We start from the raw sequence: 15849 nt of genomic DNA, 5'->3' as shown, positions 1-15849 counted from the left end.
TCCCAATGTGTGGTTAAGTTCTGGATTGAATGGAGGGAGTTGTTCTACTTTAATTCAAGATTATGTTTATTCAACCAATATATTTCCGATGATAAGTAATTAAAGGAGGGGTTATTATGAATCAAATTCCTTAAACAATCTAAGTTAACAAGTAAAAGAATGTAAATGTCGAGTTTTTATCATGTTGTTTTGAGAGTAACTAGGGTATATGTGTTCCCAACATGTTCATAGTAAGTTATGTATCTCCAAATACTTGGTCCGACATCTAGAGAATTTCATTCGTAGATTGGTCCGACTACATTTGTATAAGCTATAAAACCTTATTTTGTCTCATATTAGACATCATAATCGATGTATGGCTTAGTTATTACTTTGGACCAATCAATACTAGCCTATTAGATAGTATCCCACTAAATCTGTGTTAATAACTAGCTTCTCAGTAACTACCATTGGTCCGGCAAGTAGCAATAAGGCGAGTTCTAACATTTTCCATCGTTAAAAAGGCTTCTAAGAGAAATAGTTATCAATACATGAAAAAACTATTTCAGAGTTACTTAATTGGTAGGATTGCTTTGCTAATTACCCATGGTTCCCACAAACCTAGATGTGGTTTTACTTACACATACTAGTAAGATCAGAATTCATAATATTGAATGAAGAAATTGTGAACTTACTTAACAAAAAGTAGAAAATAAGAAATTCAACTTCAAATTGCAAGAAAAACCTTCAAACCAAATCTGAAAATTGATTAATTGCCCAAAGTTTGCAACCAACAATCTCCAACACAAAATAGAAAATATTAATATTAGCGAACACCAAAATGAGGTTTTAATCCCCTATTTATAGAAAACATAGTCCTAAAGAAAAAGGAACTGAAATAAGGAAACTTATGTCCAAAAATATTGGTTCAATCGATGACCTAACTAACGAACCTTCAATTAATCGATTGTTCATCGACTGCCTCAATCAATCTATACTTGGAATTATTTCTCACCTTCTCTGAATCAAATGAGGGATCAGAAATACGGTCCGTCGATCCATCTACGATCTGTCGATGCTCCACCATCGTTTCACACTTAGCATTTTGAAAAGCCAGGTACTGGAAAATTCTCTGAACTAATTGATGGTTCTCCTGTATGGTCCGTCGATGAATCAATGGACCGTCGTTTTCTATCATTTTTCCACACATTGTAAGATTTCCTTGATCTTATACCTAACTTGAACTACCCATCGACGGTGTCCACCTACGGTCCATCAATTTAACGAAGGGCCCGTCATGGCCTTCGTAGGTTGACTCCTATACTTTTTTCAGTTGACTTATGGGTTTTCAACCTGAACATCTTTCTTACAAAATAGAACACTAAACTTGGTAAAATAACTATAAAAAGGCTCTAGAAACACACAAGTCTTAAGTAAAATTCATTGAAAATATTGCAAGCCACGATATATCATAAATAACAACCCACAATAACCCCTAATTACTTCACTAACTTTAAATGGAACCTATAACTTAAACACTAAAATTCCATAAAGTGGCACCACGTACAAGCCTCCTCATACGACCGTAGGAGGTCTTTTGCTCATCCATGTGCGTCGATTGCTTTATTGTGTAGTAAAGGGGGAGATCCTAGTGTGGAGATTATGTCTCAACCCACGGTACCAACTTACAAGACGTAGGTGGAGCGATGCGCTTCATAAGTGATGTTCTCATTTGACAAATTTTTATGCGAAGAGTTGGGTCCTTCACAAGAACCCTTAGAGTGGTCCTTGGGGTCGTACTAGGACATTTGGACCATATACATGTAGTTTTAACTATATAAAAGCTTATGACGAGATTTAATCATCATACGACACTAAAAATCCCTAGAAATGACCTATGAACACACTAATTCAATTTCACTAGATTTCGAACGTCATGATCGTTTCTTGATGTTTATGTACTAACACTTCCAAACTAATTTACTTACATTATGTTAGGTCTACAAACAATATTTTAACTATTTGAAGTCAATATACATCATATAAGGCTCTAGCTGAGGTAATTAGATATCCGGGCTACTAATGTAAGAAAATAACAAAGTTTAAAGAGTACTTTTAAAACTAGAAATTAAAACTAGTAGAGAAAATAGAATTAGGAACTAATTAGAAACAATTTAAAAACATTTTTCTTAAACAAATAAAATCGCATCCACTGAATGCACAACATACACTTATGAAAATTATTACCCTCAAGTACCCGAGGTTAACGGAATATATCATTGCAGGATAGAACAATCTTACTCAACAGTGTCCTAAAACCACGGTGTCAGTTAACCGTTCCACGATTGTGAAGTCCACTTTGAATATGAGATTTTGTAGTAGTATAAGAAGTCTACAAAAGTTATATATTTAAGAGTAGAGGAAATCCCTCAATACATAGAAAACATAGGGTAGTTTGTACAGATTGTGCCTTACCGAAAAAGTCAGAAAACTTTTGAAAAGTCACAATCTTTTTAAAAGGTCACCACCTTTCGTAAAAATTATAAGTTTTTTTTATAAAAGTCGCAAATTTTCATAAAAGTCACAACTCTTCATAAAAGTCAAAACTTGTCATCAAAGTCTTAACTCTTCATTAAAGTCGCAACTCTTCATTTTCCATTCACATCTTTTAAAATCGAACGATACCCTGCACGACTGGGGAATAACTCTAAGACAAAGAAAAGCACAATTATATATATATGACAAGCAAGAAATGATTTCATCTTGACAAGTAGGTTTCCCCTTGTACATTGTATAGTGAACATATGTCAGATATATTCGGTCAATCGATAAATGCGAAATCTTTGAACCGTCGAGCTTTTGTATTGAAACACCCTCAATATGAAATAGGATAAATTAGAGCTTCACTTGGGTTTTATGAGTTAATAACTTTTTTAAATAATTAATAATAACTTTTGAAGTTATTTTTAATGAGTTTTGAAGTCATACGTCAAGGGACGACCAAGATGTTTGAAAACTATTCCCTTAGGTATTGGTATGTCCTAATATGTTGTGCATGTTTTTATATGTTGTTTGAAGTCTAAAAGTAATGTGGACGACCCTAAAACCAAGAGGGACATTTCTAGGGTCAAAACATTTGGGCACGACTCCCGAAGGACCAACTGAAGTGTCCTTGAGGAGCACCCAAATTTTGGGACAGAAGCTTCCGAGGAAGCTTGTGGGCAGTGCCTTGTGGAAGTGGCTCCATCTTGCGAAACTTCTACACCAAGGAACAAAAAGTTTTTCCATATCATAGACCTCATCGCGGACCTTTCTGTCAAAAAATTTATTTACAGAAACTTGTGGGAGCACCTCCGCGATGCGCACTTGTTCTCCAACAATAATTCTGAAAATTATAGATAAGTTTGACTTATTTAAAAATGTCCATTAATTTTGGGTTTTTCTGGGTATTTTATGGTTGTATTATAAATTGAACTTAAGTTATTTTACACGCATTTTCAAATAAAAAACCCCAACCCTCAATTACAAAAAAAAAATAAAATAAATGTTCTCCCTTCTCTCTAAATTCTCTCTACTCAAATCCTCCATTGAAGAACCTTCATTTTCAAAGGAAGAAGATCAATCCTCCAAGTTTTCATCCCAAATTTCGTGGACATTTATCCATTAAGGTATGAGGATTCTTTATCTTTGATTCCTCTTTCAATAAAAGAGACAATTAAAAGTAATTTCGAATCTATGCATAGGTTTTTCCATGAAATGGTTCTAAATTATGACTCATGTTGTTATTAATGATTATTGATGGTTTTAAGAAAGTAAATTTCATGAACCCATGTAAGACCCCCAAAATGAGTTAGGGTATCTAGACCCTAACATGTTCGTCATAAGGGTAAATGGTCCTACAATTATTTATAATATTGTATTGAGGAAGTGTCTTATGTTTGAGGCAATTTGGAAGTCAAACATCATGGGACAACCAAGACATTCGACGACTAGTAACCTAAGGGGCCTTATGTTTTTTTATGTGCTTATATGTGTTTCATGATCTTATGAGGAACTTAAATTAGTAATAATGATGTTTATAAGCAGTGTGTTTAGTTTCATGAAGTTTATAAGGTTAAACATCCAAGACGTTCGAAAGTGAGCTTTTGAGGCATGCATGTGTGTGTCTTGATTGTACGTAGCTTTCTTGGACGTGTTGCGTGTAATAGTCTTGGGTAAAATTTATGTGAAAGGTCCTTGACTTGTTAATTTGAATATATACGATGGAAAAGTCCGGGTACGACTTCCCAAGGGCACCACAAAATTGCCCACAAGAAGGACCCAAAGGTTGTCAAGAAACTGCTTTGGCAGTGTCAATCGACTGAACAAAATGATGCCTCATTTGTGGACTGACTCCCCATCGATGGGGAGGCGTCGGTCAGTACTCGGTCAAATAACAGCACAAGATCCAATTGACAGAAGCCACAGACGGTGCGTCGATGGAACTAATGGGCGTCAATGGTGGTTGTTGGTGCAGGCTGTAACAGGCTGCACAACAAATGCCTCACTTAAGTGGTGAATGGAAAATCCACTCCACGTCCTAACCTGACCCTACATGGTTTATTTGATTATTTTGGGTATATTTAAGTGATCAAAAGCGTGATCAACCCATTCACAATCAATTCCACACAAATTAGATGATCCCTCCAAAACCAATTCTCTATAGAAACCTCTATTGAAGGTGACAGTCTAGAACAACTTGGAGATTGGATTTCCATGGATTCTTAATCATGTTCAGTGTTTTTCTTACACATTACTGTAAGGTGATCATTCATCTCTAGTTATCCTTCCATTTAGAGAGTTAATATCAAAGTTTTAAAACATATTTCATGATTAAACTTCTTCTTAAATTTAGCCATGGATTCTTTCTTAAAACATTTTCAAAGNAAGATTTTGGATAAAATATGCAATTAAATATTTTAAATTTTTGGTATTAATTGGCGCCTTTATTTAAAAAGGCAAGCGCCTCGCCGCTCGCCTCACCGCGTGGCGAGGCAGACCCTTGTCGCCTTTTGTCGCCTCTCGCCGTCCACAACACTGGTATGAACTTACTAAGACTTTTGACCATTTTTATGTTCATTAAATATGATTATGTTTGTCGTAAACTAATTACTTTACTGTATATATTTGAAACTAGTCCTTTACATAATCCAGGTTGCTTAATCATGATAAATTGATGATAATGTATTGGTTTTAACGTGAATTTCAATACAATTGCATTGTTAAGCCATGTCCCTTCCCAAACTCGATTTAGCCCATGTATGGGCATTGTGATCGTGGCTTGTTATTGGTGGATTTGTGATTCTATTACGTTGAATTGTTTATGTATAACTTTTATTATGTATATTGATGGTTAATTGTTGATGAATGATCCATGTGGATCAATATATATAGTTTTGAATAAGTCTAGCCTATGTCTATATGTGTTCACTATAACCTTGCCTCTATTTATGCATAAATGTGGGAATCAATTCTGTAGGGATAATTGTATCTGCCTTAATTGGATGATATTGATGAATTTGTATATAAGTGATCCACGCGGATCAAGGTTTGATTATCCTATGTTCTTCTATCTTCCATGGTTTCCTATTATAGTGTGCTCCTAACTTAAATTTGATCCACCCAAATGTGATAACCCGACGAACCAACTAATTGCCTTTTACCCTAATTGAGCTTTTGCAATTAGGGGTGTGCAAATATCGAATCGACCAATGAATCGAATCGAAAAAGTGTTATGGTTTTATTAAAAGAAAAATTTATTTCTTGGTCGAGAAAATTGATCTTAGACAACTCAGAAATTACTGAATGTGATCTATCGCTTGAAATATTAGCCCCATATATTCAAAATTTGAAAATTCTGGGGTCGTGCCGTGAAATATACTTGAGAAATGTAGCTTCTCTTGTCACTGCAGTCCTTAATTTTGATTTTGATTGTTATATTGAAGACGAAGAACCATTGCCGAGTAAGGAGTCTACCTGTTTGAAGGAATAAATGGTTTGTAAAATTTTATTGATTATGTGAATGGTTTTTATAAGTCCGTTTTTGGATCTCCAAACCAATCTTTGAACATTGTTTAACAATTTAAGTATGCAACATTTCCTTGTTTTGACATGTTCTGGTTTTTCTATTTGGTTTATAAGTATCTGTCCATACTGGAATTGGAAGGGTGGCAGCCTCCACTATCAACCTGGAAATTCTTACAACTTAGCTCAGAGTTGGACCAATTGACTTTCCCTGGAATTAGCAGTTTTCTGCAGAATTCATCGGATCTTGAGACTTTGGTCATTGACGGGTACAAATACCAATCAAGTGTAAGTTCCCTTTGGACTTTATTTTTGTTACTTCATGTTATCAAATATCAAACAATTTATTTTCCTTCATAAAACAGTTCCACTTGAGTAAACTTTTCGTAGTTGTTGGAAACAGACATTTTTTTAACAAATGATGAGATGCTTTGAACATCTTTTATGTTTGCATGTACACGTTGTAACATTTGCTAAGTACTGAGATCGATGTTCCTTGAATTTCCTTCTTGTATCTAAGGATGATTAATATAGCGGATTCTTTCCTACAGGACGTGCTGTTAAAGTACACAAATAAGGATGAACAGACGAGGAGGTTTGAGACACATTATTCATTTCCTCATCTGAAGACCATCAAGATCCTTAACTTTTCTAGATCTGTGATGCCATTGGTGAAATACTTGCTCAAGCATGCAACAGTGCTAGAAAAGTTCATCATTGCTGCCAGACGCAAAGAGAGTGACGTGTTTACAGATTATGTCGAAATAGAACAGGAGCTCCTGACCTTTCCAAAATCCTCTCCGCAAGCTTCCGTTTCATTTTCTTATTGATAACCTTGGACCCCTATTGTTTGTATTAATCGCAACATACTTAACCATCTATTACTTTATGTTTGAAACTGATTTGAGACGATAGACGAGGCTTGTATTGCACTTGTCCGTGTGTTCATTCTCTAATGATCATTCTAAATGTTTTCTGATTTCAGTTCATAGTACTGTATCTTGATCATACTTTTATACTGAAAATTTAAGTTTTGAGAATTATTTCTCCAAAATAGTACTTCAAGATACATAGGACGGATGCGTCTATTTATTGAAGAATTTTCACATATAATCACTCAAAAATAGTCTAATTACTCTCCATAATTATAGTTTGATAATTACAATTCGTAACTACATGTTATAGGGAGGAGAGAGGCGAGCTAGAGAGGGCACAAAGTGGGAGAGAGGTGAATTGTATATGTATATTGGTTAGATAATTGTATATTATACATACGTATTTGTATGTTTCTGGCGAATTATACATATACAATCGTAACTACTTATACAAATTCGAAGTGAGTAATTATAGCAAACTATAACTATAATAAGCAATTTATGATAAGTTTGCTTAACCGCGTAATTTTAATTCAAATTTAAGTGTTTACTTATGTCAAAGTTGGAAGTCATATCATCATATATTATTATAAGTGAGAAGCTCTATAGTGAAAAGTTGAATTACCATTTTGCCCTTTTACTAAATTAAGATTTAATTCATTATTTAATTAAATATAAATATTTTAATTACACAATAATATATATATCTATTTAATTTTCGTAAGTATTTAAAGTTAATTCAGTCAATGACTTTCAATTAGAAAAACAATCGATAAGATTCCTAAAGTCTTTCTATTACTCTTATTTATTCATGCATCACTTAATTACTGAAGTTGAAAGGTTTTTTCAGTTTTAAATTTTGAAGGCACTACTTAACTTACATCAATTACAATGAATATTGTAAATGAAAAGATCACCCTTTTGAACTTTCATATGTTACTTCACTCTTTTTAATTAACTTAGATTATTTTCATCTTCCACATATTATTGAAATGTATAGATATTTAAGACATAGAGAAAGAAAATAACAACACAAATCAAGAGCACTCAAAAGTACAAGAATTCATATTCTAACCCTTTTTTTGAAAATTTTCTTGTCTTCTCTATTGCATGAAACTATGTGATGGCACAGTATGGTTCTAATACATTTTAAAATGCTATGTTAACATTTAGATGAACGTACAATAAATCTATTGAAAGAGTAAGTCACGATTTAGATTACAACTTTTTCCTTGTTCTTCCCGTTTTAGTTTTGTTAATTATAATTCTTCCTTCTATATTAAATGATTTTTTGTTATATTTTAATAACATGTCGATATATTAATAGAAAAAAAAGTAAGGTGGACTACAATTTTGAGATATGTTGTTCATAAAAAAAATTATATTTCTTTGGTTAATAGTCATCGTATAAAATTAATTTCATTTGTGTATGTTCTTTTTGGCTATATATGATACAATCCTACTGCATAAATTTTCTTTCTGATATGGTGTCTTTTCTTCAATCTTTTGGTGTTATATTACACTGTGTGTTAAGTTCTCATTGTATTTGTCTATTTTTTTCCTATGGAGGTTGTTTTTGGTTGAAGGGTAAAAAAAAATTTAAATAATAGCGTATAAAATTAGATTATCATTTTATCTNAGATTATCATTTTATCCTGTATTAAATTAAAATATTATAAAATATTTATTTATAAATAGTAATCATTCTATATGCCACACTAAATATTAAAAATTTTGGTTAAAGTCAAAAAGTTGAAAGACAATATTCATAAATAAATATTAGGCATTTCTACCCTTTTAAAGACAAATAGTTCCAATTCTCTGAATATTTTTCTTTATACTAAAATGTAAATTATTTTATTATGAGATCATTGAGTTAAATCAATATATAAAGACCATAATCAATGCCCACTAAAGATTGCATTGTTTCACAATAATACTTTAGACAAATTACTTGGTGCAACTTTAATTGCTACTATTATTTTGAATAATAATTTATATATATATATATGATGTTATCATGGCCTTGAAGTCAATTATACTATGAATGTGTCTTGGTGTTGAATTACCCTATGTGAAGCCTCTGCCTAGTTTCCTATTCTAACTATAATCTAGGTTGTGTTGCTAATGTCATGAGAATGTAAATGGTTATGTTAAGTTTATGTGTACTTCATGCCTATAATGAGGTGCTATAATGCTATGTGTGAAGTAAATAAAAAATAGGTGCATCAAGACTAGAGCTTACTGTAAGAATGTTGTAAGTCTTGAATAAATGAGTCTTATGCTATGGTAACTATTCTATAATTTTGTGTGATGCATCATTCACTAGAATTACTCGATAAGTGTACTATTATTATGGCAAGGGTATGGAACCTTTTCTATGCATTGAACATGTGTGCCTTGATAGGATAGTTCCTAGGTTGGTCATCAGAGTACATGCATAGGATTGTATGATCATCTTATGAATATGACTTACATGCTATCATGTCAAGTATATGATACGAGGAAATATGAATGTGCATTGTGTCTTGGAGTGTTCATATTAAAGGATTGCTCATATAGTTATACCTATGGACTTGTGCATTGATATATGAACATGTGTGTCATTTATGTTTTAAGTGAAAGGTTTGCTCACATACAAGTACACACACACATATGTATGATGATCTAGTCAATAGAGGGGCCTTGAAAGGTGTGCTCATATGTTCCCTAAAACTAGATAGGTGTATGAATATGCTATAAGCATATAAGGAATCAATATCCTAAGCCTATGTTTTATGAAGGAAAGTAATAAAGGATTTTCAATAAAGGGAACTTAGCTTAGCATCGAGTGAACTTGACAATTATAGGTTTTGACTTCCCTTGGAGGAAGATTCACCATTTGGGTCACCATAAGATGTTGACTTCCCTTGGAGGAAAATTCACCTCTGGTTCCACATGAGGTTAATACTTTCCTTGTGGAAGATTCACCCATGGTTTCTCATGAGTTCAGTCTTCAATGCTAATGGGCATGTAGAGGTTCATTATATCTCTTACTTCCATACACTATGCTTGCCACATAGGATCTAGCATGTGAATTAACTAAGTATGATAGAATGTGTTAATGTTCTACCTTGGCTAGGTAAGAACATATTACATTGGTGTAAGTCTATACGACAAAAATTCCATGTAGCACGCATGGTCTTAGTGTCGGTTTAGGCTATAGTTTCCCTAAAGGAAAATGGACAATGGAAGTTTTAATGCCCTAAAATGAACTAAGGTGAACTAGAGCTTCGTGAATGTTTCTTGAGTTAATTTTAAGTTAAATGAGTTATATTAGTTTTCTTAGGAAGTGTGTGATGTTTGGTTAAGTTTCGAGGTCAAACGTCCAAGAATGTCCATTAATTCGAAAGGTATGCCTTAGATAGCGTTTGTGTGTATTGATGCGTTTGAGTTTTACCCGTTTGTTTTGCTAATAATTGATGTGGGATGTTACTTAGAACTAGAAGACTTTGTTTCAGGGTTTAACCTTCGGGCATGACTCATACTAGGACCTACGAGGGGCCCTACGAGAGGACCTCACTTCCTTGCAACAAGCTGCCAAAGCAGTGACCAAACGACGACACAAGGGACGGTCCGTTGTGCAACCAACGGTCCGTCGACAATAGGAGTTGATTGGACCTCCAAATTCAGTAGGACTGTCTCAAAATGATCTAAGTCTCAACCAACGAGACCCCACCAATGGTCCGTCCTTTGACCAACGGTACGTTGGTTGGTCCGTCGATGGATACTACCCCAAAAGTTGTTCTTTTCCTATGAAGTGTTGGGGGTGTTTGGTAAATTAACCCCAAGTCTTTTATTACCCTAGGAAGTTTTATTTAGGGTTTTTAAGTTTTATTAGATTAGTTTAAGTCCTAGACCTAGGCAGGACCCCTCATTTAAAATATTCAAACTCCATATCTAAACAAAACTCTCTCAAAGGCACCATTGGAGCTAAGACTCAAGGAAAGCAAGAAGGAATAGTTTTGACGTGTTTCTCAACTATAAATAGGGGGTTTTCCTTCTAATTAAGGTATGGTATCCATCCTTGAACCCTCTTCCATTTAAGGAGTCATTTCCAAAAGATTTCAAAAAGGGTTTTCAAAGTGTATTTTCTTCTATCTTTGATTTTAAATGTGTGTCTTCTTGTAAAAGTGTTTTAATGATTCGAAATGATTTTATTCTAGTATTAATTTATGAATTTAATGTCAAAACTCTAATGAAATCATATATATGCATATTTTAAACTTTTAGCTTAAGAAATAGGTTAAATGAACATGTTTAAGTAGGGTATGAACTTTGGTTTTCTTTACTTGTTACAATGATTTAGCCACTGCCCTAAAGGAATTATTATGATGAAATATTAAGAAATTTCTTGAGGATGAACCCTCCTACTTTCTATGGAACTAAGGCGGATGAAGATCCACATGGTTTCAAAGATGAGGTTTTCGAAGTGGAAGATGCTATGGGTGTGACCCCTAGGGACAAACCAGACTTAGCCGCTTATCAACTCAAAGATGTGTCTCAAGTGTGGTATGAGAAACAGAGGGTTGAGAGACCCTTGGAGAGAGTTCCGGTTGATAGGGAGCAATTCAAAGAGTCTTTCCTAGGTAGGTTCTTTTCCCCTAGAGTAGAGGGAGAAGAATATGGTTGAATTCATGAACCTTCGTCAAGGGGGAATGAGTGTGCAAGAGTAGTATCTCAAATTCACCAAACTCTCTAAGTATGCCCCAAACATGGTAGCCAACCCCAAGTCTAGGATGAACAAATTTGTGATGGGAGTTTCTATATTGGTGGATTAAGAGTTCCTTACGTAAATGCTTCTTAACGATATAAAAATTTCTAGGCTCATGATCTATGCACAAAAAATAGAGGAGTCAAAAATTAGGGAGATAAGGCAAGAGGGTAAGAGGCGTAGGTTGGATTATTCTAGTCACCAAAAACCTAGGAAAAGGTTCTGTCACCATGATTCTTCCATGGGAAACAAAGATAAGGCTCCAAACCAAAATTCTCAAGGTGGTGGCAATTCTTCTACGAGAACTAGGTGCCCTACTTGTGGGAAGCAACATTTGGGTAGGTGTCTTGTCAGAACGGATTGTTGATTTGCATGTCGTAATAAGGTCCAAAATATTATGGACTTCCCTAAAGTCAAAGAAAGAGGGAAATAGGTCAATCAAGCTTCCCTAGATCCTAATGCTCCAACCATGAACCCTTCCTATAGGATGGGAGATAGGAAAGATAACTAATCCGGAGTTAATGGTCTTGGTAAGTTTTAACTCTTTATTATTGTTTTTTTATGTTGTGAAATGATTTTATATAGTTTTATACTTCATATAATAATTCCATCTTGATGAATTTCTCAAAGAATGAAATTTTTAATTTTTTGGCACGTGAACAGTGAATAGAGTGAATGCTCACTACAAAAGTTCTCATTTTTGAAGAACTTTTTTTGTCTTGAATTGAAGTTTCAATGTGTGTAAAATGTTTTATATGAGTATGTTTAATGTTTAATAATGTAGTTCATCCATAGAAGAAACAAAAGGGTGAATTTTGAACTCATGAAGTTTTGCTTAAGTGCTAATGTTGCAAAGTGTTTGAAAGTGTGAAATTGTGCTCCCTTTTAGTTGATGCTTTGATTATGAATGTTTGAGACTTGAATTATTGTGTGTTACTCTATTATAAGTGAGTCCTTGTTGGTCTTAATGTTTTAGTGTCATACGAGAACGAATGTTACTCTAAGTGGAGAAGGATTTAACGCCCTAATATATACTAAGGTGAACTAGAGATTAATGAATATTTATTGAGTGAATTTTTTTAAGGTAAAATGAGTAAAATTAGTGTCCTTAGGTAGTGTGTGAAGTTTGGTTAAGTTCGGAGGTCAAACATCCGATAATGTCCATGACATTCGAAAGGAGTGCCTTAGATAGCGCTTGTGTGTCTTGATGTGTTTGAGTGAGTTTTACGTGTTCGTGTTGCTAGATAGTGATGTAAGATATTCCTAAGACCTATACGACTATGATTAGGGTTTAACTTTTGGTTACAAATTGATCTAAGACCTAGGGGGGCCCTAGAAGAGGACCACAACTCTTTGAGAATAGTTTCCAAAGCAGTGACCAAACGACGACACAAGGGACGATCCGTTGGTAATCCAACGGTCCCTCGACCACGGACGTTTATCGGACCTGCAAGTTCAGTTGTAAAGGATCCAAATGGAGCTAAATCTCAACCAACGATACCCTACAAACGGTCCGTCCTTTGACAAACGGTACGTTGGCTGGTACGTCGACGGAGATTGTCCCAAAAGTTGTCCCTTTCCTGTGAAGTCTTGGGGTGTTTGATAAATTTACCCCAAGTATTTTATGACCCTAGGAAGTTATTTTTAGGTTTTAAAGTTATATTAGATATGTTTTAAGTCCATGAACTATAAAATACCCCTCACTTCAAATAATCAAACTCCCTCTCTAAAAAAAACTCTCTCAAAGGCACCTTTAGAGCTAAGACTCAAGGAGGGAAATAAGGGCTGGTTTGGCCGCGTTTCTTCACCAAAATTAGTGGGTTTTCCATATCATTGAGGTATGGTATCTATCCTTGAACCCTGTTCCATTTGAGGAGTCATTTCCAAATGATTTAAAAATGGGTTTTCAAACTCTAATTTCTTCTATCTTTGATTTTAAGAATGGTACTTCTTTTAAAAGTGTTTTAATGACTCAAATGTGTTTATTCTAGTATTAATTGATTATTTTAATTTCAAAATCCTAATGAACTAATATTTATCCACATTTCAAACTTTTATCTTAAGAAATGGGTTAAATAAGCATGTTTATGTAGGGTATGAACTTTGTTTTTCTTGTGTTTTTATTATGATTAAGCTACTTACCTAAGGGAATTATTATTATTAAATATTGAGAAATTGGTTATATGTGGTGATGAATTGATGATATGGTGAGTTGCTTATATTGTATGATTCTTATTATATATTGTTCTTGAGTTGTATGGTCCACCTTCTTGGTGGCGGTGTTTATTTTACAAACTTGATATTATTTAGTATGATTTGTGAGTGTGGCTTTTATGGCCAAATATGTGAAATGAAGTTATAATGAAGATGGTTCTTGTGATATGTATTATGAAGTTTTGATTGCATGTTTCACCTACAGAATGTCTAAATGAATTATATGATTATGTGAAGCATGTAAAGTGTGTGATTTGAATAAGGAATGTCTAAAGCATGTAAACAAGTTAATGTAAATTAAATGATGTTTATGTACAAGGTATGCTCACATGTACACACACATTTAAATAGAGGAATTTTGAGGTGGACACTTTTCGTGAGTTGAGATGAAGTGTTTAGTAGCAACCTCACTACATCCTAAGATATTTCTAAGATAGGTCAGAGGATAAATGGCCTTCGTGAGTTGAGATGTTGTGGTCACTAGTTATCATTAACCAACAACGTATAGTGTTTAGAATCTATGGGGGGTTATGTCTAGCACAGAGAGGATATGAAAAAGAGGTGGTTACACTTTGTGAGTTGAGATGTTGTATTCCAATGTACCTCTTAAGATGAGTCTCCTCATTAGTAGAGAATGAGTTACTTAGTAGCAATCTCCTTATCCCTTAACTATGTGCCCGCATAGGTGTATCTATTGGGAAATCCATGTAAAAGCTAACAGAATGACCCTACTCTGGGAAAGTGACGATCCCTCATTCGATAGGGGTTAATATCATGATTTCATGTCTAGCTCTCATGGTCTATGTCGGCTAAGGTATCCCTCACAAAAGAAATGAATGAACTAAGTCTTATAAAATAACGTACTGCTTAGGGTAGATGGTGGTATGTGGTGCTATCTATCCATTTGTAATGACCCTTCTTGTCATTTGAAGTGTTTTATCTTCTGTGCATCGCTTAGAGTATTCCTGTAGCGATCCGAAGTCATTTGTGACTTGCTGGGACTAACAGATCGGTCACTTGGTCATTCATTTTGTTATTGTGTGAGCTTTAGTATTTTTGGAACTTATGAACCTTGAACGATCATTTTCGATCAAAAGTTCAAGAAGGTGACATAAGAATCCAATTCTGACGATTCCATCAGTTCCGGAAGGGTCATTTTAGGCTGGTAGCATTGTCAACATGACTCCCGAAGTTTTCAGTGTGAGTTTGTGTGATTAGGCATTTTAACTTTAAGTTAAAGGCTAAGTTTGACTTTAGTCAACATTCTGAGTAAATGCACTCGGGTGAGAATTCCGTCAGCCCGGCTAGCTCCGGAATGTCGAGTTTGGTCTAGTTTGACCCTTCTTTCGTGTTGTGAGGTTTTTGATATTTTCCGAGCCCTTTTGGTGATTATTGACTTAAAATGGTAAGTGGAAGTGGGACCCACATTTTATCGAGATGACCTCTGATGGAAATTTCAACTGCGCCATTGAATTTGGAACGTCGACTTTGGTAGGGTAGCATATCTTTTATATTTTAATCAGGTTCCGAACGGATTCCGAGCACCCGCCGGAGACATTAAAGAAATTACACAAAGCTGAAATTTGGTGCAGCCATTTAACGACCAGAATTTGAGGTTTTAACGACCAGATTTTTAGCGTTTATTAGCGACCAACTTCGTCTTTATAAAAGCCCAATTTTCAGCCTTTATGTTTTACTTTAAAATTTCGATATATTGAGCTATAGAATCCCAATTAGGCGATTCAAAAGGCTAAGTTGTGAGATTTTTTGAGGGCAACGCATTGGCGAGCTTGGAATCTGATTTGGGGACCTGATTTGAGGTAAATTTTGTGTTTTAACTGCTGTCGTAGCTCATTTTAAATCTCAACTTTAGGGAAACTTTTAGATGGTGATTTCTTGGCCAAGTTAGGTCCGAATCTTAAGATTGAAGAGCCTATATTGTGGGGGTTTTAGTGAGGATAATCG

General features: G+C 34.5%; 1 protein-coding gene across 1 annotated transcript; it reads left to right on the top strand.

Annotated features, from left to right (window-relative positions):
* The first annotated feature begins 5339 nt into the window (after nucleotides 1–5339).
* LOC107006701 lies at nucleotides 5340–7052 on the top strand. The gene is made up of 2 exons (XM_015205219.2): nucleotides 5340–6330; nucleotides 6594–7052. The coding sequence occupies exons 1-2, from the start codon at nucleotides 6130–6132 to the stop codon at nucleotides 6870–6872; spliced, it is 480 nt and encodes a 159-aa protein (XP_015060705.1). The 5' UTR covers nucleotides 5340–6129; the 3' UTR covers nucleotides 6873–7052.
* Nucleotides 7053–15849: the final 8797 nt, after the last annotated feature.

Source organism: Solanum pennellii, chromosome 12 (genome assembly GCF_001406875.1).
Source record: "Solanum pennellii chromosome 12, SPENNV200".
In the NCBI taxonomy this organism is placed as follows: domain Eukaryota; kingdom Viridiplantae; phylum Streptophyta; class Magnoliopsida; order Solanales; family Solanaceae; genus Solanum; species Solanum pennellii.
The sequence above is the reverse complement of the archived record's forward strand: the minus strand, read 5'-3'. Positions and strand labels throughout refer to the sequence as shown.

What these genes read in the sequence shown, in the direction of transcription:
- LOC107006701 (XM_015205219.2), top strand. Translation starts at nt 6,130, where the DNA reads ATGTTCTGGTTTTTCTATTTGGTTTATAAGTATCTGTCCATACTGGAA. An exon ending in GGTACAAATACCAATCAAGT is followed by an intron (nt 6,331 to 6,593) that starts GTAAGTTCCCTT and finishes TCTTTCCTACAG; the next exon opens with GACGTGCTGTTAAAGTACAC.